Genomic DNA, 27,726 nt, shown 5'->3' with positions numbered 1-27,726 from the left:
CCCTGTGAAAGGCTGCCACACGCAGGGGTCCTATTAAGACAGCTGGAAAGTTGCTTCAGCGTGTTACGCTTGTAAGTTTTATTGGTGACTGGTTTTTGATTACACATTTGAATGTGTGTGTTCCAGACTGCAATTTTAATTAAAAGGCAATAGTCTTTTCTTTTTTAAATTGCATTGTGCACTCTCTGCTAGAGTCCCCCACTTACTAGTTCCTATTTTCTAATGATCGTAGCCTATCCTGGCTTGAGGCACTGGTGCCTCCTCAGAGCGTACCTTCCTGGCCTTCCCTCTTCCGTGCAGTCTTTTTTTCTTTTTCTTAAGTGTACCACCAATACTGGCTTCAAGTGTCAATTCATTTTATAGGAGACTGAGAAGAGCATTCTATCCACTCACCTAGGAAGGGAAGGTCCTGCATCGTCCCACAGCCATCTGTAGAAAGAAATGCCATCACAATCAATGCCTCTGTTTTTATTTGGTTCAACCTTAATGATCTTTTGCTGTGATTCTGTAACTGTTGATGTTTATATTTTTCATTAATACTGGTGTTGGATGTAACTGAAGTCTAAGAGAAACAGGTCTCAACATCAGAATCTTTCCGTTAATTATGACTCCTACTTAATTCCCTGGCAGGATGTTAACAGACTCATGAGGTACTTTCTTCCCCCCAACACACATAAAAGTTGCATAACCGTATTCAAACCAGAGTGAACCGTGTCATTGTAATGCATGTCATTCCACATATGCACTAGTTTCCTTAACCAACGATCACAGCTACGAAGAGCGAGCTCTGTACCTCGAAGCAATAATTCAGAACCACCGAGAAGTAATGACGTTTGAGGATTTCGCGGCCCAAGTCTTTTCCCCCTCGCCCAGCCCCTCCCTCGGCGGAACGGGTGAGTGTCTGCATTATTCTGCCCTCCCGCGCTTAGGACGCACTCGAGCAGCAGATGTACACCTGTTTTTCACAGATAAATGCTTGCAAATTTAAGAAGAGCATTCTCCCTCTGAATCAACTAATGAATATCAAAAGGAATGATGACATTCATTTTAATTTGTTTTGTATCCGAGCTGTTCACTCAGTGCTTTTCTTCAGCTATCCTGTTAACCCCTGAATCTAGCAAGGTTAATGAACTTTTTCTCAGTAATGTGCTCCGGTTCATTCAGGAGTGTAGGTTTCTTGCTGAGCTGGGAATATGTTGTTTAAAAGCGATGCCCGAATCAGTGCTTACTTATCAAAAAAGTGTTCCTCACAGTTGAAGCCGTTGCTACTAATGCTAAATGGGGATTATGCTGCCAAGATACTCGGGTCAGGGATTAATGCAGGAGAGAAGGAAGGACAGTGTCCCCTGGTCCGTCATTACTGCAGAGCAGCGTGCACGCTTTGTCCCCTGGTCCGTCCTTACTGCAGAGCGGCATGCACACTTTCTCTCTGGAGTGGTCTGTGTCACATGCACAGGCTGCCGACCAGCGCAGCACCTGGCGTGGAACCTGTTTAGAAACTGGCTTTCAGTCATTTTCATTTATTATGCCAATGGAATATTTCAGAAGTTTCCGTGAATGTCCTTGTTTTTAGGTTTTACTCTTTTTATATTTCCAATTCAAAAAAAAAGGGTACCACCACCGCTTAAACTGATTATATGATTACTGTGTTTTTTTTTCCCAAAGAATAGAATTACTTGTGAATTTCTGCATGTAATTACAGATTAATTGCCTTTCAGAGAGTAAATGGGATATTTAGTCAATGCATGTTGAAATTCTCAATGAGGGGCTTCCTTCTCCTTCCACTGGTGTAGACACAACTGTTAGCTTGCTTAATAGATTTCTAACCTGTGTCAATTGTCTCTGAACACCGCCTTACTTCTCCGATTCTGACTTGTTAACAAATACCTTACACAGAAAGTGAAAAAAAATTAAATTCAGTGAAATAAATCACTTACAAATAAAATCAGCCATGCATCATTGTTTAACATCGCTGGCTTCAATCCTTGCCTCTCAGAGCTTTGTTGGGAGATAAGAGGGGGAGGCTTGCACTTGCACAGGGAGCCAGGAGCAGCAGGCAGAAGGCCGGGGAGATAAGCAAGCTGGCCGAGGTGCGGGAGCCGAGCGATTTACATAATCACGCCTCTGCTTCCTGGTGAGGCGTCAAGAAACACAGGGATGGCCTCTATTGATCTTTGTTGAACTGGAATACTAAACAACATGAGAAAGCTTATAACTTAAAGCTTTGATTAATGTTTCTTACATTAAAAAAAAGTAGAACAGCTGTGAATTGAATTCTTTTATACAGTCTGCCAACATTCTATCTAAAACCAAAAAAAAAAAAAATCAGTTTCAAGGAAAATGAAGATTTCACACCACTCTGCCTAGAGGTGGAAAATCATTTCTAGTGTGTAGGTGAAAGAACATGAAGGATCTGTAGCAAGCTAATTTTTTAAAGAGCACATTCAGCTGTTTCTCATCCTCATGAGGGTCCTGGGACTTAGTTTTCCTGTGCAGGGTTTTGTGAGTTCTTTTTTTTAACTCCTGAGAAAGGTTTTTGTTTCTTAAAATTAGAAGAAATGGAATAATAACTAGGTATTGACATTCCTTAACTCTTACATTCTTAAGGCTCTAGATTAAGATGTTCCTGAAACAAATATTAATCAACTTTGTTTTCTATGCATACTTTAGTTTCTATATAAGTTAGTTTGATCTTTTCCAAAATTTCATAATTATTTAAATCCATCCAAATGAGCTAGTGTGTAGGTAATATCTTAAGTTAGTCTCCAGAAGTGATTTGGATTTTTCTAGACCTGCTGTTTGGAGGCAATTGCTAGCAAGCAGGCTTCTTCAAGAGCATCACATTTGCCAAAGTCACTTAGCAGATAAGGGTCTCTGACAGCTCATGAGTGGGCCCTGGAACTCATACAAAAGGAACATGAAACCAAAGATGGTTGTCAAGACAAATGCTGGGTCTTCCTCCTTTCAAATTGTTGGCATCCGTACTACATTTCATAATGTTTAGGGTTTAGGGCATTCCGTGTTGAGTGATAACATTTTTTGTACACATCTCACGCCAATCCATGAATGCAATTTTAAGTCTGGGCACCATGTTCTCTGTCACCACTTTGCATATCTGCCCACACCAAAGATGAGGAAGGAACTGGAAAGGAACTTGGCGTGAACTGAAATCTGGGGGCAGTACAGTGAGGGTGGAGCACTTCCAGACCTTAAATAGGCACGTTTTCAGAAGCACATCTTCTGCTCTTCACATGCCAGTTTTGCTTTTGAGGAATCCCTATCCCAGCCTGTTACCACTTTCACAGATGTAAACATTTTTCATTTATTCAGTGTTTACTGTTTTCTTGGGACAAGTACAGTCAAACCCAGACGAGCCAGCTAGCTTAAACTAAGAAACAGAGGTGAACTCTGCTCTTTCAAGCAGCAAGCCAACTGGAAAAATTGACCCTGAGAAGCTTAAGCCCCCACCGTGCATTTAGGACCCAATCAGACCACCTCAGGCCAGCAGTGCCATCAAAGCGGGGCCTTGGGCTCCTGCTCACATGCATATGCACAATCTGAGGAATTAGGGGCTCCCAGGTTTTCTTTGTATCCTCCCTGCAAGGGGCTTTGTTGTTAATGCAGAGGGAGAGTAACCTGAACCCTGTATTCCTTCCACACTGTGCTTGTAGCAGCTAGCAGCTCCCGTTTCTAGAGGGAAGGCCTGTGGTATCTGCCTTGGAGTCCTATGCATAAGTAAGAAGCGTGCTCAGTGGGAGTGGCTGGTGCCCAAAGACGCTGCTGTTGGAAAATGCCTTCTCTTCAGACTCCCCCTGCCCCAGTGCTGTTGCTTGTCACGCTAGGCAGCCAGAGAGGGACACACTGGCCGAGTAAATGTTTCTCTTCATGATTCACTGTCAACCACTGATGAGGATGTAGGGTCTTTAATTGTTAGATAATAGGTGGGTGCCCCGCTTTTTAAAAGGAAGTTTAAAAAAAAAAACTATTTTCCATGTCAGAAAATGCTATTTTAAAGCACCACCTACCATATACATATTCCATCCATTACTTGTACTGATAATACCCAGTGCATAGTATTTGAACTGCCTTTTTTTTTTTAACCTGTGTAGCTTATGTTCCTTTTGATTCCCTCCGTACTGACCAGCAATTTCTGAAAGGTAGCCAGTGTTAAAATATTGGCTGCAATTAACACACACAGTGTGTGTGTGTTTACATACATATATATGTTTTATGCATGTATATACACACATTTCACACACACACACATACACATATTGGGGTGAGGGACTCAACTTGTGTTTTCATGCATGTTTCTATGGAAGGGGGGGCCTACAGAGAGGACTTCAAAGGGTTAACTGGAATGGGCACCCTCGACTGCTGGGCGGGACTGATGTAATCACTGCAGCTCACAGCCAAGTGCATCTGTTCACCATGAGGTCATTCTTCTGCATGCTAATGATTTGGAAAATCAAGTCTAATGTTTGACATTATCGGAAAGGATATAAATAGTATAAATCTTTACCTTTTGGAAGCTGGTCTTATAAACAAGAAGTGGAAAGAAAAAAAAAGAAACTTTAGCTTGGATCTAAGATGTTGTTTTTTCCAAGAACTGCTTTAAAGGTTGTGTCTAGATCTTAAAACCTTGGAGGAATCCACTTGTGTCTGTTGATAAATGAATCCCCAAATCACTAGTACAGTCACAGCTAGCAATTTGGTAGTGGAAGACTACAGGTATGTCTGATTTAATATCTGATTTTAAGAATTTCTAAGTGCCTTGGTTGGAACCTGATAATGATTGAGTTTTTCAAAGAAATGTCCAAAACCTAAGTTAAATAAGTTGTTCTCAGTATACACAAATCAACAGTGTTTACTGAAGATGCCAACACTGTTTTTGGTTCCTTTCTACCTTTATATTCCTGCAGGGAGCCAGCAGAGGGAGCACAAATCTTTGTTTATTTGTGAGCCCTACATAAACACATTTGATTCCTCCAAGATATGACCAGACATACTTCCACCTTTATGACAGGTTAGGTGGTAAATGTTCCAGAATTTAGAGCAAGTGGGAGGAAACTACTCATTCAGCTCCACCAGATTCTGTCACTTTTAATATAGGTCATATTTGGAGCTTAACCCAGATTAGTCTGAGACGGTCTTAGGAGGTTGCCTCCACCATGCCTATTGCGCAAAACCGTAAGCTTTCAGCCGTCATGCTCAGGAAGTGCACATGTGCCCTCTTGGAAAGGATTATTATGCTCACCTACCTAATAAAAAAAGACTTTTGTAATTTTCTTCTACAACAAAATCAAATTAAGTTGATAGAACCTATCAGAAGACTGCCTGGTGTCACTGGTTCATTCTGGCGACCCTCATAAGACTGCAGGTATATCAGTCCCAAAGTGAAGCTGGCAAGTAGATGCTACACAGACTACTTTTGTAACTCATCAGCCTTTGCCTAGAGGAGTTCGCCGACTGGACTCCCAAACCATACACAGTGGTTACATATGCCAAGATATTGCAGGCTTGCCATTCTGCACGCAGATCCCAATGTAACCAGTTCACTGGCAGTTAGCAATTAGGTTGATCCCCAGAAACTGCACAAGGTAGACTCTAACTGTTACCCCCCAACAAAGATGACAGATTTTCCCCATTCATTGAGGGTGGTCATGTTACCAATTCAGTCTCTCTCTCTCCCTCCCTCCCTCCCTCCCCCACACCCCTCTCTCCTCTCCTTCCTCGGTTCCTCCCTCCACGTAAAAGTGTTCTTCATAAGATTTCGATTGATAACATTTCTTATGTGTTCACCTACCTAATAAATTTCCTGAAACCAGCAAAGAACATTGTAGAACATGGAACTAGAGGAAGCTTCAGGGGATATCAAGCCTAACCCTATCACACCAATTTTGAGTCACCTGAAGACCAAGCCATGAAGGGACAACCAAAAGGCCATGGGCCACAGTAGCAGTGGGGCCCTCACCCCTCATTCCATGCTCTCTTTTCTTCCCAAAGTGGAGTCCAGTGTCAGTGATATCATCCAAGACTTACCAAGTCTTCTGCTTGGTAAGCTGTCACCAAATGCTGGCTGTCAGTTACATTGGTCACAGAATTCCTAACCAGCCAGTTATAAGAGTTTGTCAGTCTACAAAACCCATGTCTCCTCTCTGAGAGGAGAGAAGCAAATACTATCTTAATGTTTTTTGAAAAGAGCCTCTTTAGGAAAGCTGTACCTTCCTCATTGCTCTTCAGAAAGTCTTCAGGAGACAAGACTGAAATTCAGGGAAGTGATAGTGCTGGAAACATAAACCACAGAAACTCACATTATGCTTGTTCTGATGACAATGTATCACTTCACTGGCCAGCACACCCGCATAATTGTGACAGTTTATGAGGCAGCCTTGTAGTTGTGGCTGCAGAGTCCTTTAAGAAGCCCTCTCATTCCCACTTCTAACCAACAGAAGGGAGAACTGTATCCAACAGAGGAGAGAACTGAAGCCCAGAATATACTCCTACTTCATGGAGTGAGCAAACATGCAATAGAGGCTCCCACATGTCCAAGGGCTCAGGCAGGCCATCCCAACATGTGGAGGGGCATCTGCTATTCTGAGTGTGGGAGGAACAGAGTCAGGACCCAGGCCCAGAGCCCATGCACCCACACACTGCTGCTGCACCCTGAAAGAAAGGCAGATGGCAGTACCCATCAGCAAACCTTTTACCCCTCATACCCCATTGCCAGGTTTTATGGATTTTTCTCCCTCAATACTTAATACAGCCCAGGCTTGCCTTCTTTTGCTCTTCTTTGCATACAGCCACCCTAATCATTCCAACTCTACTGACTTCCTGTCCTCCTTGCTCAACGTGGGCCAGAACCTTCTACCTGGCACCCGCCTCCCCACCTTCCTTGGAAGCTCGTTGCAGGGAGGATGGATTCCCCTGAGAGGGCCACTGTCTTCTGTGTTCCACAGCCGAGTTACCTGTTGCTCTACAGCTTAGTCTGATTCTGTAAAATGGGTCTAATGAGAACCTTCCTTAAAGGGTATTCATAAGGATTCAGCAAAGGAATATGTGTAAGGAGATGAGTACAGTGCCTGGCACATAGAGAACCCTCAGCAGGTGCTTACTGGATTATCATACTCACCCGCCCTGTCTGTCCATGTTTTTCCTCACTCCATCTTATACAACCCTCTTCCTCTTCCAGCCCATCATCCTTCTGTCTTCCTCTTGGAACACGTGCCTCCCAATTCTTCCTTTCTTATCCTGGAATACACCGCTGCTTACCCATTGATCTGTCTGCTGGAAGGGGAGTGCAGGCCAGGGACCACAACAGTGGAAATGCCATCCCAGCACCCACCCTGTGGGGATGGCTCCATAAATCAGAGTCATGGCTGCTGGCTTTTTATTAATGTTAGTTCAAGATCTGGAAGAAAGCTTAGAACTCCAGTAGAGTCATCCAGAAGTTTCCCTTAAAGACAAGTAATCTCTTAGTCTATTCAAGAACTCCAGCCACCCCCACTCAGCACCCTCAGCACATTTCGCTGTAGCCAACCCGGTGTTGCCGCATGGCCTGCAAAGAGTTAACTGTCCCACGTGGTGTTTCCATCCCAGCAGTCCCTCCCAGAGCCAGCCCGAATCTTCCTTTCCACATAACCAGCTCAGTTCTGACCCACTTCCATGTGACATATTTTTTAAAACCTAAAATGTATTCTTCTTGCAAAGATGATAAAGCATCCATTGGATTTTTTTAAACCACCCATAATCCCATCACCCAAACCCAGTAATCTTGGCCCTAGCTTGCAGTTCACCTGCGAATCTCTATGGATTCTGATGCTGTGTCCCTCCTCCAGAGACGTGCTTATATTGGTCTGAGGTGTGGCCTGAGCATGAGGATTTTCTTTTAAAAAATCCTGAGGGCAGAGTGCCTGGTGGCTGTCAGTTGAGCTTCCAACCTCAGCTCAGGTCAAGGTCTCACAGTTTGTGGGTTCAAGCCCTGCATCGGTCTCTGTGCTGACAGCTCAGAGCCTGGAGCCTGCTTCAGATTGTGTCTCCCTCTCTCTCTGCCCCTCCCTTTTCACCCTCTATCTCTCTCTCTCAAAAATAAACATTAATTTTTTTTAATTCCTAAGGGCATTTTATTATGCAGGCAGGCCTGAGAACCACTGTCTACTCATCTTTGTAATGTTTGGGTCCTCATTTTAATGTGCCATTTAACTTGTCATTACTCCTATGTTGGTTTTTCTTAGCCTGTGTAAGTCATGTGTGTGTGTGTATGTGCACACTCACATGCACATGCACACATGTGCCCTATCTATAATGGGCAGTAAATTCTTTAGAAAATGACACATGTAATTTCTTTCTTAAAACGTATGCAACAGGAATAAAATAGAAATGTGGACAGAAAGATTCAGGCTGTTGCCTGAAGTGGCCGGCACGTGTCTGTGGACTGGACACCTCCGCCAGGTGCAGGGCAGACAGATGCAGAGCAACTCCTGACTCCTGTAATTGTTCAATGTTACTCTCCCTCCCTGGTCTCCTAGTGAAAGTGGGCCAGTGATAAGCAATATGGCCAAAACCTGGTGTGAAAAAGACAGGGGAAGCCAGGGCCTGGGCACTCCACAGACCAGATATTGCAGTTTGAATAACTGAAACATGATTCAGCATACTTTCATAGATGGTATTTTAGATTTTAAAGAGAATTTTTGATTGTCCTGTCTAGCACCAGATTTTGCTTCATGCTTATTCATCTCTTTTTTCTCTTAAAATGCTTTTGTTGTCTTCAGTGTCAGCTCTGAGACAGGGAAGAAAGAGATGAGACAAACATTTGCTCCATTTGATCTAATAGACAACAATGGTGCTACCTGTCAAATGTTGCCATCTCTAAATTGGCCTTGACCCTTGGCCCGCCTCCCACCCCACAGGATTGTGCTTAGGGAAGCTTAAGGGAAGCCTTTGTAAGGCTCCGGAAGCTTCCTTTTTGATGTCTTTCCTACCCTTCTGGAGTTTGCAATCTTGTTAGGGAAGAGCAGATATTCATGAACCACTAAAAGATGGCTACTTCTGAACTATAACCACATATCAAAAAGATATAGTGAAAGAGAGAGAGAGAGGAAGAGGTACAGTGAGCTAATGGTGTAGGTCAGTTGGGTTATTTTCCTGAAGTGGGCTGTGCCATCTACCTTGTGAGCCTGGAAGAGAAAGAAACTTACCTAATATGTATTAGATACACTACTCAGTCCCTCACCAGTCATTTAAAAAATTGAATGTTTATTTATTTTTGAGAGAGAGAGTGAGGGGCGGGGGAGAGTGCATGAGTGAGCGAGGGGCAGAGAGAGGGAGAGGATCGGAAGCAGGCTCTGTGTTGACAGCAGAAAGCCCAATATGGGGCTCAAACCCACAAACCTGTGAGGTCTGCACTGAAGTCAGATGCTTAATCTACTGAACCACCCAGGCACCCCCAGTCAATTTTTAACTTTCCCACATTGGCTAAGAATTGAGATGTCTGAGAACTGGAAGGCCACCAACAAGAAGAGTAAAATGAGGGAGAGTCAACATGGGAAGAACAAAGAGGAAGAAATGACTCCTTTCAGAGTCAGTGTGGAGACCTCCCACCCCAGGCCTGGGGCTGATGCCAAGGTTGGGGGGTGTTCACAGATTCCCAGAAAAACAAGGGACCCAAGAGTATTCATTCTAAAATATTGCCATCACATTTAAATTGTTCCTTTGGAAGAACTTGAAGATGCTGCTTTTTCTGTGAAATGCTGTCTTGACTTTAGTTCTGATTTCACAGTCCTCACAGGGTTTTAAATGCAAGTGGCATCTTCCTCCCTGCCTAACTGTTAATTATGGTTCCCGTGACACTTTCGCAGTTGCCAAGAGATGGCCGACAGGTACGAGAATTTTTCTCAGAGGCAGTTTTTGGAAATGACTCTTAATTAAAGCTCATTTGAAATAACATTGAGGATTTGTTTCAGAAGAACCTGGAGCTTCTGACACCCCATGTTCACATTGGGGTGTGAACTGAGGCTGTGACCCTCGTGTTCTCCTGGTTCCACAGGGTGGAGCACATGCAAACCATAGCTGTTATGGTGGGCTCCCGGAAGATTCCATGCCTTTGCTTAAGTTTCTAGCTAGCAACAATCAAGCCAAAGTAGAGGCCAAATGGAAGCTCTCTTGTTAGCATTTAAGTCTGCTGACAGAAAATAGAATATTATATTCTCCATATATACTTTATATATGGAAAAGTATATATACTTTTCCAGAAGTATATATGCTGATAACTAGGAAGTAAACCTCTTTATAGCATAATAAAGAGAAAAGCTGGTTCCTTTTCTCCAATTAACCTACAAAGGCCCTCAAAAGGCTGGGGGGAAAATCCCTTTTAAAAATGGGAAACATGCCAGTCAACTTTGCAAAAAACAAAAGGCAAAAAACAAAACAAAAAACACCCCACCATAATGTTTTTACAGCATTGACTGGCCAAATTCATTTCTCAGCACATAGGAAACCTAAAAGCATCTCTGTAGAGTGTACAGAGAGAAAAAACAGGCAGAATCCTGTGTTTTGACTGCTTCAGGAATATGAGACCATAAAATCCCAGATGCATAGAGGACACATTCCACCTGCCTGTGTCCCCACACCAGGCCTCTGCTGCCTCTGCCCGCTGTGCTCAGCCCTTACCTGTGGCAGGGTCCCCAGCCTACCCGGTCACCCACCTGTCTCTTCTCTCAAGCAGGGTCGGCTGATCTTGAGATTGCCTGAGTGAGGACCACCACTGTGGGTCCTCCAGGACTCATGTGTCAGGGTCCTACCCCACCACCCTGATCTCAGGCAAAGCCAAGGAGCACAGTTTCCCTTGCCGTGGCTGCTGAAGTATGTTTTGGCCGACCCTGTGTCTCTCATGTCCCAGAGCCTATGCGTGGTAGTTAGGGAAACCCTGCTCCCTAGCACTGTCCCCAGGGCTCAGAGAAGCAGCTAGAGAAACAGCCTGACTGTTACAGCAGAGCCCTCAGTAACATCTGGGCGAGCGGCTTTCTGAGTCCAGGCCCTCCTGACCAGGGGATATGAACTAGCCCAAGAACATCAGGGTGAGAGTCCCAGAGGGAAGGAATGACCACAGAAGAAGCCAGAAATGGGATTCTGCAGGCCACGAGGCTGACTCTGTCCTTTATTCCAATTCCCCAAAGCTGGTGACTTGCTAGAGGCCATATTTAGATATTAAAGCTCAGTCCAACTCAGGTCCTGGGGACCGACCTTTGGTAGAGCGTAGGTGAATGGGAACTGTGGCTCCACTTCTTGGATCATCACATTAAGCCCCATGAGGGTTAGGGCTTCATGCATTCATTCCATAAATATTTGCTGCGCACTAATATGGAAGGTACATAAATGGGCAAAACAGCAGCCCCACCTTCCATGAGAATTATCTTTTTTTTCATGTTCATGTATTTATTTTGAGAGAGAGGGAGAGAGAGAAGGTGCTGTGCTGGCTGCCAGCGCAGAGCCCAATGTAGGGCTTGAACTCAAGAACCATGAGATCATGATCTGAGCTGAAACCATGACTCAGACGCTTAACCAACTGAGCCATGCAGGTGCCCTGAAGCTTATCTTTTAGGTGGGTGAGAAAGACGCTGGCCTCTCAGAAGCTGAGGGGTACCAAGAAATAAAAGGCAGCAGGGAAGGAGGACCAGGAGTGCTACTGAGAAGCATCACTGCGGTGATGTGCTCTTCGAAACAGGGCTTGGCAAAGGTCTCACTAAGAAAACATTTGAGGAGAGGCTTGAAGGAGGTAAGGGAGCAAGCTATTTAGACTCTGGGGAGAGAGCATTCCATGCAGAGGGAACAGCAAGTGCAAAGGCCCTGAGGCAGGCATTTCCTGGAATGTTTGAGGAACAGTGAGGGGCCCATCATGGTTAGGGGAAAACAAGCAAGGGGGTGAGGAGGAGGAGGAAGGTCAGAACAGTCTCACAGGCCTAGGGAAAGACTTCTGCAATACTCTAGTGAGCTGGGCAGCTCCTGGAGGGTGTTAAGCAGTGGGGTGACATGAAATGATTCTTGATTTAAAACATCACTCTGACTCCTATGGGGAGGATATTCTAGGGGAGGGTCAGAAGGGAGACTAGTTGGATAATATTTCATTCCCCACATATTCCCATCACCTACCACACAGCAGGAATCAAAGACATGTTGACTAATAAATGAATGTTGCACTAATCCAAGAGATGTTCCCCCTGAACATTCCGGGCCGCTAGAGGAGCCTACCCCTCTCCTGCCCCTAGTGCCACAGAGCACAGCCCCTCACTGGGACTATATAGATGAGAAGAGCAAGGTGACACCCACCTCTTTGTAGTCTGCATGGTGGGAGGAAGAAGGTGAAAAGGAGATGGGCAGAACTTTGACCTGCAGTCAGGTCAAGACCTGTGTAAGACTCCCCTGACCCAGTCTCATGTTAGAATCCAGTGGTCAGGAACCTGTGGGCTGGTGTGAAGAATCGTGGGAGATAATCATCCCTCATACACAGAATATTGTTTGAAGAGACATAAAATGACTTGTAGTGATCCAGAAGAGCTAGGATATGAGGGTAAGTTTCCTTGGCATTGTTTTGTTCTTAGAAAAATAGTCTCAAGGGCCTGGGTGGCTCAGTCAGTTAACATCCAGCTACAGCTCAGGTCATGTATTCACGGTCTGTGGGTTCGAGCCCCACATAGGGCTCTGTGCTGACAGCTCACAGCCTGGAGCCTGCTTTGGATTCTGTGTCTCCCTCTCTCTCTGCCCCTCCCCTGCTGTGCTCTGTCTCACTCTCTCAAAAATAAGTAAACCTTAAAAAAAATCTTTTTAATAATAATGTATATAATTTGATGTTTTTAGTACATTCGCAAGGTTGTGCAACCATCACTACAATCTTAGAACTTTTTAACTCATCCTAAAACAGGCAAAAAAGTCCATATACCCATTGGTGGTCAGCCCCCACTCCCCCTACCCTACCTCCAGTCCATGGCAACCATTCATCTACTTTCTGTCTCTGTGGATCTGCCTATTCTGGACATTTTGTATAAATGGAATCATACAGTATGTGGTCTTTGGTGACTGTCTTCTTTCATTCAGCATGTTCTCGGGTTCATTCACGTTGTCGCCTATGTCAGTATTTCTCTTCTTCTTATTGCCAAATATGTATTCCATTATAATGGTAGGCCACTTTTGGTTGTCCATTCATCAGTTGGTGGACATTTGGGCTTTTTCTGCTTTTTGGCTATTAGGAATATTGCTGCTGTCAGCATTCCTGAACTGTTTTGCTGTTTCGAGATGTGAATTCAGTCTGGTAAGATGAACATCCCTGCCACAGCTAAGATGTAACTGAGATCTTAATATTCATGTTCTGTGAGATAACAAGAGGGTCTAGAGACCACTGTCTCTGTGAGGCCCTGACAGGAAAAGTTCAAACCAAGATATTAATCTTCGATTTACAAGTTAGTTAAATTCAGCCATAGATCCATATAAGTACATAAGAGTTGTGGAAGGGGAAGAGAAGAATGCCAGAAACCCTCCTGAGCCTTCCACCCGCTTGCTTAGCCCCCACACTGGTGCGTATGCTCATGTAGGCACAAAATCCACACATTCTCTCCGCCTGCCTTCCTTTTGGTCCAGCTGTCCCAGCTTTCTGATTCAGAACCAAAGTTGATGGCAAGACCAACAACCAAAAAGAGGAAGCCCAGCGTCAGGGCCAGGGCCAGTACACAGCCATTGCTGCTAGGTTGGAAATACTGGAAGCCATCCGTGAGCCATTTGGAAATGTTAATTAGGCTGGCTAATTCCCACTGGTCTTGAGTTGCCAGTGTTGAGTTGAGCATGTAGGCTTACCCCATCCACGACTGCACCTGTTCCCTTCCTCAGAGCCATTCCAAGGGGTCTGAATAGCACAGACTGCTCTCTGATCTCCGGCTCTGTCCGCCTTCCTGCTGGGAGGATATTTAGCACTCGCCTAAAGCTGGAACCGTGGTCCGCTGTTTCTCTCCCCCAGCCATGCCAGCTCTCAAAATCATTCCCTTCCCTAATTATCTTGAACCAGTTAATCATTTTCCACACTGACTGTTCAGTAACAAGGACCCAGGGAGAAGCAGCCACTTTTCTTGTCTGACCCTGCCCAGTGTTATCCCAGGTGGCAGTCCCGGATGACAGCCTTTCCTCAGAGATAAGAAGCTCCATTCAAATCCTTGCTTTTTGGCTATCCCAGCGAGTCCCGCCAGAGAACACAGGCCACAAAAAGCCCCACCAGTTCTAGAAAAGCCTCCACTAGGCAGAGCTGTGTGGAACACAGCAGATCTCCAATCAAGACTATTGTGTCCTGTGTTTTATGAAATCCTTGTTGATATCCAGAGTATCCAAGAAGCCACACAAGGCCCAAGAAGTAAGACATTTTTCTCTAAAAGTGACTTCTGGGTTCTCTGAGCTCTGGCTCTGTGTCTGAGCTACTGAATGGCTGCAGTTTAGCCCTTGGTGTCAGGCAGATGTGTGGAGGGCTCTCTCCAGAGGGGTCCCACCCTGCTGTTCTTAGATGTCCAAATGCTACTCCAGAGTCCCCACACATGTAAGAAAACTTTGAATTTAATGCACATCTTAACCCTATCACCCAGTGTGGCTCAATGTCTTTTTCACTATGACCCCACCGTGGAGACCTTTGGATTTCCTAACTTGTCTCCTCCCCTCTGAAACACTCCACAAATAGTGTATATCTGTTTATTTACCATACCAGTACCTGGGCTTTCTTCATATAAAAAATATGATATTTTTGCTCCCCATTTAGAATGCAGGCCATAATTCCTCCACCAAAGCCCCCTACTGGCAGGAGCTTCATCTGCTTTGTTCACAGCTATAACCAAGAGACTGAAACAGAACCTGGCACATCTTAGGTGCTCAACTGATGAAAAGATGAAATAATCATGCTCTGTGTCTCTGTCCAATACCACTAAGCATCACATGCCTCCTGTCCTCATCCCCAAACACTGTGCTCTCTTCTGGTGCCTTCCAACGCTGCCCAGGCTAGTTGGTACCTCGCACTCACCCCCAGGGAGGTATCAGGAAGCTGACAGCCTATTCCTGTGTTCCATGTGTGGGCCCCCACCCTTTGGTAGCACTGCCTGTATGTCAAGGGCAAGTGACATTTGAGCCCCACGGAATAATTAAAGTAGCCCCCAACTGTCTCTGTCTTTGCATCTCCTTAACTCACCCATGGGCTGGCAGTTACTGAGACATTCTGTTTGGTCCAGCACACTACACCAGGCTGCATCTGGGGACACACTGGGGAGAGGAGCAAACCAGTCCTCATCAGCAATTACAAACAAGACTTCCATTGTTAGCTGCGCCATCTGTTTTCTTGGTACGCCCAGCATAACCAGGGCGGAAGGGCTGCAGGGGAGGGAGACCAAGGAGCCCCTTCCTGAAGAGACCCCATTTGCTTACCCTGGAAAGGGTAGGTAGTATGGTGCCCTGAAAAGCTGGGCCTCCCGAACTCAAGGAAGACAGACCTGCTGAGAGGTGTACATATGCCATCTTCCATGAGAGGAAATGGGGTGCCGCAGCACAGTGCATAGGGAGAAAACAGGAAATCTAGATAATCCTATTATGGAGGATCCAGGGAAAACATTCTAGTCTGTTACCAACAATCAACACACTCACAAGAGTCTCCAGTGCCCTAGAGCACAATCAATGTATAGAGAAGGAGCAGGTAACAGTGGTTGAAAGTAAAGTAAGACTGATCAACCACAATCAGTTATTTATCCTGAAATTCCAAACCCCAAATAATTTCGCTGGTGGTAGAGGCATTTTCAATAGATCATAGAAAGTACACATTTCTTCTGGAGATCCCCACCTAAGAGTATGTCAGTGGTCCTTCTGACAGCCTTCTGAACCACCATCTTAGAAAACTGGCCCTGATTCCTGTGCCAAACTTGGCAGGCGGGGTCAGCAGACAATCCAAGTTTATGACTGTGGCCGTGCAGACAACGATCCGTGTCACTGATGAATGTCCTTTGTCCAGATTTGATGGTGGTCAAGTGACACTGAATTCAGGATTGCTGTGGGGGTTGGGGTGAGGAGCTGTGCCTGGTGCAGAACGAGGCTGAGGATTTGCTGAGGGAAACCCCCCAAGGAAATAGGGTGCCTGTGGGAGGGATGGGAGAAGAGGATCGACAAGACCTGTCACAAAGTACGGTGAAACTCGGATCGTCTCTCGGGGTCAGCATGACTACTGAGATCCTCCAGCTCAGCTCTGTGAGTGAGGGAGAGCCCACTGTCCAATTTCACCACTGTGGGACCCCCTTCCCTGCCACCATCCGTACAGTATGCTGGGTGCTTCCTCCCTGGGGACCGTCCTATCACAAGTGACACTAGAACTGAGTTCACACACTATGTACACTCAGAAACCTATGCCATGAAACTAAGAGGCACGTAAATTTGCATGCTTAGAGGCTGTCAATTCATTTTTCAGGTCATCCACTGAATTCCCGATGCTCATCTTGAAAATTCTTACCTTTGACTGTATGTTAGACCAAATCCATCAGCAGATATGGGGCAATGGGAAAAGGAACACGGTGGTTAGTGCTGCTCTTTGTCTATAGAGCATCTATACAACACATCCTAGGAACACCACTGTCTCTTTCATTTCACATTTATAAATGTGACAGCAGCTAGGACTCTGCCCTGCCAAGTAGAATTTTTAGTGAGTTTTCAGTTGGTAATGATCTCCAAGCTATGACAACACTCAGCCAGCACAGGAATAAATGTCTTATTAGCACCACGTTCATTATCAAGTTGGGTTACAGATGTGCTGGGCTTGTATTCATTTGATTTTATGTTCTTTCCCTTCAGATTAAAATACATAAAGGTCTCATTGCCATGATTGAGCAAGGTAAGACTGACGCTTTGGATTTGCCCAACCACTGTGCTCTTGGGGAGGGAGGGTGTAAATTCACCACCCAGCCTCCTTCCGTGGCTAACACTGCACTCAAATGCCCCCCGAAGTTCCTGCTGCCCCCACCTCCCCTCCCGAGGGGCCCTGCCCACACTCTGCCCCTGCATGTCTGTGCTGCCCGGGGAAACCCAGCCTTGCCTTTCTTCTGCCAGTGCGCTCTGGGCGGAATCCGACACCAACACCTGCCGTCCCGGAACATGTCTTTGTCGCCCGCCCTTTTGTGTGCAGGGCCACAGGGAGCCAGTGGACCCAGGGCCGCCCCCTTTTTTGTTGCCCAAGCCAGGAGGAGCAGGATCTTGAGATGGGCCGATAAGATCTGGCACGTGCTGGGCCGGCCTTTGACCGCTTGCCTTAATGGGCGCCTCCGAGGCCTCGGTGCAGGGAGGGCAGGTCGTCTGGGGGGCTGCTGAATGGAACAGCTGGGGGAGGAAGAGCAGACAAAAGCTGGGGGCACACAGAGGGTGAGGAACCGGGGATGGGCTGCAGTGTAGGACCCAGAGGGCAAGCTGGCTTCAGCAGGTGTGACCTCTGCGGGCCTCTCCTTTCTGCCCTGGCTCTGGGGTCCAGGCCCTGCCCCGTGCTGCCTGTGGCAGTGCTGGCTGGGGGTGGCGTAGGCTTCACCGACTCATGGGCTCACAGGTGGAAGGGAGACCAGATGGTGACGATGATAACAGCAATAATACTGGAGGACACCAGCGAGCTGTCATTTATTAACCATATTGCCACAGTGGAACGCATGACACAGATGCCAGTCACTGTCTCGGGAAAATGCAGGTAGCATGTTAGCCTCAAGACTTCTGGGTTGATCTAAAACATCACCCTCCCTCACCTGTAGGCCAGACCCTCTGGCCCAGCTACCCTTTCTTTCTCCCTCTGCCACAGCTTTGGCCCAGTCCCAGAACTGTTCCAAACGGGGCCCAGTCGCTTGAGTCCCCAGAGGCAACACACCCCACAGACCCGGGTGCTCTTACTGAGTGGGGCAGAGTGGAAGTGTGCAGTCCTGTCCTGCAGAAGTCTTTATTTGCTGGGACCCTGTATCTATGCGGACCCTCCTGCTTCTGCCACAGAACGGTGAAGTGGGGCTCAAGTGTCCTTGGAACAGACCCCCGGCTTCCAGCAAGAGGAAGAGGCCAAATGAGTGGAGCGGCTGCCGGCAGCTTGCGAGTGGAATTATCTCCTTTGTGGCCTGCCGGCTCATTCCCCAGCTGCCGCCTCCCCATCAATCATGGGGTGCGGTGGGCATGGCAGGAGCCATCACAGGCTTGGGGTGTGCCAGGAGGAAGTTGGGGACTGGAGGAATGCAGGGGGCACTGCCGTGCAGGCTGCAGCGGGGGAGAGGCCTTCCCTGTGCCCCCAGCGGTTGGGGCCACTGCTTTCAGATGCACAGGGGCCACTTTGCCACAGAGCTTTATGTGGCTCCTCCAAGTCCGCCTGCCTGGCATCCCTCTGTCTGCCTGCTGTCCTGCCCAGCCACTGGAAGGCAGCGTGCATCCCCCACCCCGACCCCAGCTTGCCCTCCCTGGCTAGAGGGGTTCAATATTTCCTTTCTAATCCAGAACCACTCTTTCACTTAATAGCATATATTCAAGCACCATTTTATCTCTTTCATTCACTTGCTTTTTATGTTTTTCTTGCTCTCTCCCAATTGATCTGATTAGTATACTGGGTAGAGTGGTTCCTGGTGACTAATGTGAAATCTTAGACAATTGGAAGTGAAGGTATTTCAAAACAGAATATTATCTAGGATTGAATCAGGTTGTTCACCCCCATGTCCAGCTCCAAGGGGACGGGGAGAGACCTTTTACCAATGCCATCTCTGTCATGGAGAGCAGTATATCTGGGCTGCCTTTGTCAGAAGCAGCCTATTTTTAAAGATGAGACTAGCACGAGAAAGCCATGGGACATTTCCTCTCTCTGCCCAGCCTTACAGGGACCAGCAGGGAGGAGAGACAGTAAATCCCCTCAGTGGTGGGGGTCTTAAGGTGCTGGCATTGAGAACACCCCGGAGAAGGCTGTCTTCTCACAGCCATGCATGTTTGTTGAGCATTGGTTGTAGAGGCTAGAAATAATAAGATAAGGTCAAAAAATGAGAAAAGATGTCTGTGAGTAAGACAACTTATATAAATTAATTTCCAATGCCAATAATAATGAGAATTTCAAAGCCCAAACCCCTATAAGTGGAGCATGCTGGGAGGACGATAAAAAGCCTGCTTCTGAAGTTTGTTCGAAGCCCGGAAGCTTGGGGTATAATACAACAGGACTTAAAAATAGCTTATGGGGGGAAGAGGGGTGATGAAAGATCCTCTCCCTCGCAGAACTGCCCCAGGGGAGGGCAGGCTCCAGCAGCAACAGTGGCTGGGTATTGCAGCAGGCATTCCTGGATTCCTCTGAGCACGCTCACATCCACCCTGGGGAGGGGAAGAGAGGTGCAGACTTGCAGGCTTTTGAGTTTACTCCTTTTCCCTCCAGTGCTAAATAGCACTAAGCTCATCTGGACTCATTCATGCAAGCAACCTAGTACTGACCGCTCCCCCAGACCTTTGGGGAGTAATCGAGTTGTAACTCATCAGGTGAAATATCAATGTATAAATACGTGTAAATAATAACATGGGCAGGGATCCCCAAAGCTGTCCATCATGTTTTACTTGCTTCTTCATTGACTCTGGGCAATGCTGCTGCTTCATTGGCTCCTCTTTGTTTTATTGCAATCAGATGCCTTTTCTCTTCATTCTTTATGTGTGGATTGGACAGTGAGGCCAAGTGGATTCTGAAAAGATTTTTCGCTTTTTTTATGCTGCAGGAAAGTCCAGAGCAAAGGCCCGGAGGAAAGACATTCACATGTCGAATTGTTCACCAAATATCTCTACACTGGTGACACAGGGAGGTCATCTGAGCCCCTTTCTGGGGACATGGTTCCACATGTTCTGAGTGCCACAAGTCCTTCTTGAATCTGTGCTCACGAGGGTGCCATGACTTGGCCTCTCTCTGCTTTCTTTGCAGGGCCCTGGCCACTAGCCTGAGTGCCTACCTCATGGCGCCTTTTGACAAAGAGGAGATGAATGAGACTTCCCTATTCCCCCACCCCGGACCCCCAAACTCAGAGACTCCAGAAACCATCACTGCTCTGTTAGTGCTCTCCACACATCTTCCCATTAACAGACTTCCGAAATTGAAGATGAACCCACTGAAATGTTGAAGGTTGGACTTTCTCACTCAGCTGTGCCGTCTTGCCCTAGAACCTCATGAAACTTGGGCTTCCAAAGAAGAAAAAGGGAAAATCACCAACAGCCAGAGACAAACCCATGCTTGTGGGCATTAGTGTGGCTGCTCCCGGGCAGGGACAGCAGGAGAAGATGCTGGGCATTGAGGGAAGGGGTGGGGGCAACTGGTTTCTGTACTCCCGAGTTGTTTCCTCTCATTTATAAACCCAAGTATGATTCACAGAAGGGCCAGCAAAATAGCTGTCAAACTGAGGAATTTTCTTAGCATTGATTTCACTAGTTCTTATGTTAGGATTTATGGTTTACTCAAAAATTTCGTCATCATGGAAATTGGCTTTCCCTAGGGTCTTTTGCCCACAGGAGAAGTTTTATCTGAGTTGCTGAGTGTTTTCCACCTGGTGCCTGATGCCCACTAACCAGGGAGAGGTTTTCCCAACCATCCTCCTGAAGGACCTCAGACGACTCTAGAAACAGGGTCCTGTCCCTATGAAAGCTCCTTACAGTCAGGAAGCTTCCTGGGCCCAGCTTAGAAGAGCACCACGTTGACACACAGGCATGCCCCCATGCACGCACTCAACTGAGACGGGCTCCCCCCAACAACGTCCATCAGCCTCCAGAAGCTTCGCCCTGCAATTGTGCTCGCCTGCCCGCTGCTGAGAGAGGGCCATGGCACAATGGGTGCTTTCTACACATTTGGCTCCAAGAAAGGCACGTTGAGCCTGTTTAAAAAAAAAGAAATGAAAAGCCCCACCTTCCATCTGCATTTGCCCAGCATTCTTGCTGGGGGTTTGAGGGTGTCAGCAACAGAAAAATCAGTCAGTTCGGATGACCTATTTGGTCCTCTGCCTCTCACCTAGGTCTACAGCCTGTCTCCAGAGTAAGCCTGGGACTCAGAACAGGGGTGCAGCAGCCGCAGAGGCCCAGAGAAAGATCAGCCATATGAGGGTGCTTCCCTGCCTCCCTTGACACTCTTCCTGTCTGCTGTTGTGTCCACTTGTGTTACCCCCAATGGCTGTGGTCACCTTCATGGGGAGTCCTCCAAGCCCCCTCTCTCCATCAGAGTGGCCATTTTCACTGAACAGTCAGTTCTCTCCATCAGCCATTGGCGTGGTTTGGCTGGAACCCAACCCTTGCAGGAGAAACAAGCAGGCACAGGAGTCAGACTTCCTTCTGGGACAATGAGGAAGGATTGAGAAATTCCTACTCAAAGGATAGACTTCCTAATTCTAGAGAGAATTTGCATTTTGGCTTTGTAGAAGACCATAAGTAGGGCATGAGTTCCAGGCCCACAGATGGAAGCAGCCTGGACGTCACCCGAACCTGAGAAAAACAGAAGTAAGCCTCAGTCACTGGGGGCTGTTCTGCAAACAGGTCCAATTGGTTCACTCACTCTGGGCTTAATGGCACTATTGAGGGTGACTGGAAGTCATGGCATTTTCTGTTGTGTGGGCAAATGCCACCATTCTTATCTTTCCCACTCCTGCCCCACCCCCATACCTGTGTAATGATTTGGGCTTTCTGGTCGGCATGGCTTGTCTCCGATCACCCAGACTCAAGACTTGTGCTGAGCTGCTTCACTGGATATTTACCAAGTGCCCAGACCTCATTCCTGCGGGGAAGGGCATCACATGTTCCTGGGCTCCACAGTCCCAGTTAGGCTCTGACAGCAAGTCGTTTCTGGGAGAACATTTCATTTCCAGGATCTAGAAACCCCCTGTTGCAGAATGCTTGGATTCAGTTGATGTGTCAAGACTTGGGAGTCACATTGAACTCCAGTGGACTTCTGCTCCAGGCTTCCATCTTACCTCCTGGAATCAGTCCCCCTAACCTGCAAGTGGGAAATTCAGTTGTAGGCAGCAAATAACTAGAGTTCTTATAATCCCTACTGATTTTAACATCTCCATGACCCCAGATTCCAGCCAGCTGTCTGGGGGCTGGGGCTTCATCTGAACCCACTGTTGTCAGCAACAGCCTTGGTTTGGAATAGGGGACCAGGGAATCTAGCAACCAGCTTTGCTTACAATCACGTGAATTTGAATCGCTCTTGTTATTTGGGGTGGAAAATTGAAATGATCAAGTTCTTTTTTTTTTCACTTAGAAAAGCAAATATTGTGCTTTTGCAATAAATCCCTTTCAGCAAAATTGTGGAGGGTCATTCATCCGGTGGGAACCCACCTGAGTCACAGAGCTGACTCATCACATTAGCAGGTCAGCCATCTGTACGTGAAAGTGGCCCTAAGCGGCCCAAAATGGATAAGATTTGCTGGCTTCCAGGCAGGGCCAGGCCAGTCCCCTCACTTCTCTGTACAGTGATTTCCGTCCAAAGCAAAGCTGATGTTCCGCAGTCTCACTGAGGTTTTTGTACTTTAAAAAAAAAATGATGACTTTTTAAAAATAGTAAAATCTTAAGTAGACCATAGTGAGGAAACCTAGGTTGGGTAAGTGACTGTCACAGTGTCTTCATACTGTGAAGCCTGCAGCTGCTAAGAGCCACAGGGAGGGAGGGGACTTAAGCCTTGACTTCACAAGAGGGGCTGACTGATCAGACCCTCAGCCTTACAAACAAGAGGTCAAGCGGATCCATAGACAATGCAAATCACGTCTTCCTGACCTTCCTCCCGGTGTGGCCACCTGCACTTCACTTCCTGTTACATTTGTGTCATCTGGAGGTTTGAGGGATCCTTTAAAACTTACTGTGACGTCTTAACATGTAAGTACATTATGTCTATATCCATTAAGGGAAAATGTCCGCATCAGGAGGGAAATTCACCATGAAATAACCATCGTTCTAGTTATGCTCAGTATCTGTGTATGACATACACATGAAGTGAATGTTTTCTTATGGTTTCAGGTCTACAACATTTAGTACATGTAAATAAGAAAAAATGATAAATACAGTAAATTAAGTTATAATATGTCATTTGATTTTTATTTTGCTATCTCATATTTAATTTGCCCAATGCCCCACATCTGGGTTTATGCCTAGGTGGTATAGACCCCTACCTACAACCCACCTTTGCAGATACATGTGTGCCACACCTGGAAAAGCACACAGCTCCACTGATGACCACCACTCGACTCTCCAGTTTACACTCTTTTTGTCTTTAATTATGATTTACTGTGATGATTTAATAAAGTAGAAACACAACACTTATGTGCCATGTTTCTTTTGTTTTCATTATCATTTCTAGGAAAATAAAGTTTATCCTGGCATCTAACAAAAGATGGCTTGCTTTTTTATCAAAGTTCCTCAAAATCATCATTGTTTTTTTTTAATGTTTTATTTATTTCTAGGAGAGAGAGAGAGAGAGACAGCATGAGCAGGGGAGGGTCAGAGAGAGAGGGAGTCACAGACTCAAACAGGCTCCAGGCTCTGAGCTGGCAGTCAGCACAGAGCCCGACGTGGGGCTCGAACCCACGAACCGCGAGACCGTGACCTAAGCGAAAGTCGGACGCCCAACCGACTAAGCCACCCAGGCGCCCCAGAAAATCATCATTTTTTAAACCAAAGCCGAATTATGTATCCAAAATGGTAGCTAGTACCAATCCAGGGAAGTTTAAAAATGTTTTTATGTAAAATTGACCTCTTGGTCAGTCAGGAATCCCTGGCTCTTATGAGCCAAGAGGCCAACTATGAGAGTTTGTCTTTGTGAATAAATGACAAATAAAATGTAATTACCAGCCTCCTGTTGACATGGCTGAAGCCATGGTGATGGCCCTCAGGGCTTCAACTGTCACATTCTGAGGCCTGACCCAGTGGTCTCTACCAGTTTTATGAGCTACTCCCATGCTCTGGTGGCCAGGGAACTTTCAACATCCTGGACAGTCAAACTGTCTAAAATTCATTCTTTGGTCCACTTAACAAATAGGTATTGAGTACCTATTACTTACGAGACATTTCAGTGACCTCAAAAAGGGTCCAGGTGCCTTCCCAGGAGTCAAGAAGATCCTGAATTGATGTAGCTCTTTAAAGTCTTGGACTGGTAGCAAATGCTTTTACCTCATGGTAAAACGGTACCTCATGGTATGCAGCTTGATGCAGAGTTTTAGAGCTTTGCTCCTAGAAGCAGTGGTTCGAGCCTTGTCGTGTATTCAAATCATGCAGGAAGTTGCGTAAGATGTTTCCCATCCCCCACCTAGATTCTGATCCACCACATCTGGGTAGAGCCCCAGCATCTAATTTTTAAAGTTCTCACCCGCTCAAGGATCCCGACCTGCAGGTAGATTTTGATTGAGCTGCTTGGACGAGCCGCATTTGTGATGCTTTGGATAGCCCTTACTCCCCATTCTGCATGTGTACCCTGGAGTGAGAGAAGGTGAGCAAAGATTCCCGAGGAACTGCTCAGTGTAGTGTCCTGCCTTTCCTAGTGATTCCACTTTGTAGATGGCCCCAGTTCTCTCCAGGATGAATTATGGATTCTTTTCAAATCTGGAAACAGTCATTTGAATTTCACAGGATATTGTTATAAAAGTCTCATAAAGCAGTTTATTGTCTTATTCATAACAAAAAGATGAGGTAGGGGTGTGGGGAGGGTGTTCCAGTCATCATACAACCACATTTTCAAAAACTACTCATCAAATCTTAGGCCAGATCATGCAAGACCTTCAGTAGAATTCCAAAAAGAATCCAACTTCCAGAGGTTCCAAAAGGACCATTGCTGCAAGTAACGCTCTCCTCCACCTTTCTGGGATTTTGCCAGGTGCCAGAATTTAAAGAAAAAATACCCTTCAGGTACACTCTGGCCATAGTAAAATACTCTGGGTATTATAGGGAAAATGCCAGCATTTTTACATTTGCTGCAGTACAGGGTATCTCTCAGCAAGAAGACTCATACATTTATATTTGGTCACGTCTGTACATATTTGAGCTAGGTTCTAGACCTGTATATGTGTAGAAACCAAATTGAGGCCACTTGGATTTATTAAACAGTTTATGTCAAGAGAAACTATTATCATTTGTTCTTTGTATAAATGGAAACGGTTTGTAATGCATTTCAAGTCAAAAAGCTAATAAGATCATGGAGATGGAACACAGCATAAACTACATCCCTGTGTATCTGGTCTACCCAGGACTATCTGCTAGACTTTCTCCCACACTCCCACCACCTCCTTCTGCAGCTACTGAACCTGAGGCCCAAAGATGGCTCCCTGGGGTTCACACAGCTAGAAAGTGGGGGTCCAAGAAAAGGCTAGGTTTCCTAGGCCCTATTCTTTGACAACATCCCCAATCAGTAGCAGTCACTTTTCTTCATCAGTGAATGGACTGTTGGTAGTTTCCATGTTCCTTCTGGCTATGGTGAAGGTTTCCCTGAGGCCACCCTGACCTTTCTCTCATTTGGACCAGGAACAACACAAACCAGGGTCTTCCAGAATTGGAGAGCTTGTTTTATTGGAATATTCTCCCAAAGGACAAAGAAAATGATGCTATTATTGACCTTTCTCTATTATTCTGGAAGCTTTTCGATAATATGTATCTGGAAAGAAAAATTGTGTATGTTTTCAGATCTGAAAAACAGTCTGTGGCAAAGAACCAGGAGAATAGGCCATACATGGTGATGCCACACTCCAGGATGTCCCCCTGTGCTCTGTACACACAGATCCACAGAGTGATTTAGCTCTGGCAACAGTTTGGCCACAATATTCTGTTCATTCTTCTTCCTGAGAAAATTTTTATGTTTCAGGACTTAAGAAGGTAAAGACACTGGGGCTCCTGGGAGGTTCAGTTGGTTAATCGTCCGACTTCAGCTCAGGTCATGATCTCACAGTCTGTGGGTTCGAGCCCCACGTCAGGCTCTGTGCTGACAGCTCAGAGCCTGGAGCCTGCTTCAGATTCTGTGTCTCCCTCTCTCTCTGCCCCTTACCCACTTGCTCTCTATCTCTGTCTCTCAAAGACATTAAAAATTTAAAAGAAGAAGAAGAAGGTAAAGACACATCAGTGTCCTTACAAAGAGCCCCAAAGACTGCCCTTGAATGGAATGAAAAGAGACTTACTCCCAAAACTGAAGTCAGAGTCTCTTTGCCCACTGCCTACTGCAGTTTAAACCACGTCTTCACCCCTGGACAACATAGCAAGCCCAGCTGACAGCCCCAGGAATCAGGGGCATTTTAAACAAGGGTAACAGTCTCTCTGCCCCAAATACGCTCTCACATTTGCCCTCCCAAACTAGCAGATGACAGCAGCCAAAACAGCAGGAACTCTGAAATGATACTCTTTCTGAGTCATACAAAAGAATTTTCTAGAATTGGAGATTGCTTCTTTTTGTTGTTATCATTTTCAATTAAAAGTACTTTGAATACCCAAGTCTCCACTGTCCTAAATTAAATTGGATAAGATGAAAGGAGTGAGAATTTATAACAAGCTGTCGTGTTAAGAAATATTTGTCTGGAAGATTCTGCCTCTTACTTAGGAAGTCCCAGTTAACATCCTCCCTTTTAAACTGTATCTGACAAGAAAAACACTGACTAGATTTTTTTTTTTTTTTACATTCACACCAAGATATTCCTGCCTCAGATATCAGAGGACATTGTGTATGTAATCAAAAATTCTATTTAAAACGTTATTTGAAGACATAAAGAATAAATGAATAAAATTCTTTCCAGGACAAGAGTTCCCTTTCCCTATGTGTCCAGTGGTAATTTTTAATCTTCCACTTTTACGTACCACCTGTCCCTCTAGTAAAATGCTTGTTGAGTTTGACAGAGAATATTTTACATAAAGAGGTCACACTTGTCAGCTTCCACCTTGACGTGAGGTCCTGGGAGTCTGAAAATTGGAGTGTGCCTCTCACCGAGGGTGTGAAGTGGGAAGGGGCTTGCTATTATAGCTCCTGAAAGGATCTTTTTGACTTCAGAAAATAGCCTGGCAAAGAAAAGCTTTTTTTTTCCCCCATGAATACTCAGGGACTGCATTATGCTCCTGAGATGGTGGAGGTGAGTACTTTTGATCAATATTCCCTGAGAAATGGCCGCCGGGCTAAGTGCAGGCAGAGGGCCTCAATAACAGATCTCCCTCCCGCCAAGCCTACAGAGCATTTGCCGCAAATCTTCCGTGAACAGTTTGAACCAGCAAGGGCTGCACATTAATGGCATCATCTTCTCCTCCCTTTAAAAAAATGTCACCCCATTTTGTCTTCTATGTTGATGGCTGATTATGGGCCCCCTAGAAACAGTTATTTCTATAACCTTCCTTCAGGGAAATCTTGGCATCTCCATTTTAAAACACTAGAAAAAGTGAACCCCTGGAATTGTTTCAACCTGAAGAAGAGGGTAGAATGCCACAAGGAAAACTCAGATCAGGGAAGACTTACTTACTAATCACCATTTTAATAAAACATCAAAGTATAGATTTGTACTTTACACCATGTATTCTGTATTATTTTTCCTTCTAAAACTAATGATCTGTTCTTGTTGCAACTCCCACCCCCATCCAGTTGATAAGTAGATGCTCTCCAGATGAATGCAAACACACACAAAGATACAGGGCTTTCCTATTTATAGAAAGAGCATCGTACAACACACATCATTACAACTTTTTTAAACTTTGCAATATGTCAC

At 45.9% G+C, this 27,726-nt stretch overlaps 1 protein-coding gene across 4 annotated transcripts in view; it reads left to right on the top strand.

The window, feature by feature from the left end:
• RALGAPA2 (Ral GTPase activating protein catalytic subunit alpha 2) overlaps positions 1 to 22,263 on the top strand; it is a 330,682-nt gene extending 308,419 nt beyond the window's left edge. For 3 of the 4 annotated variants that reach the window (XM_039216611.1, XM_039216612.1, XM_039216609.1), the window contains 3 exons: positions 772 to 893; positions 16,849 to 16,888; positions 19,752 to 22,263. In XM_039216611.1, coding sequence (XP_039072542.1) covers positions 772 to 893; positions 16,849 to 16,853 — 127 coding nt within the window. In that variant the 3' untranslated portion in view covers positions 16,854 to 16,888; positions 19,752 to 22,263. The remainder of the gene's footprint in view (positions 1 to 771; positions 894 to 16,848; positions 16,889 to 19,751) is intronic. The other variant, XM_039216610.1, reaches the window with a different exon arrangement.
• Positions 22,264 to 27,726: the final 5,463 nt, after the last annotated feature.

Source organism: Hyaena hyaena, unplaced genomic scaffold (genome assembly GCF_003009895.1).
Source record: "Hyaena hyaena isolate Hyena2069 unplaced genomic scaffold, ASM300989v1 scaffold_643, whole genome shotgun sequence".
Lineage (NCBI taxonomy): Eukaryota > Metazoa > Chordata > Mammalia > Carnivora > Hyaenidae > Hyaena > Hyaena hyaena.
Note: the sequence above shows the minus strand (reverse complement) of the source record. Positions and strands in the feature narration are given on the sequence as shown.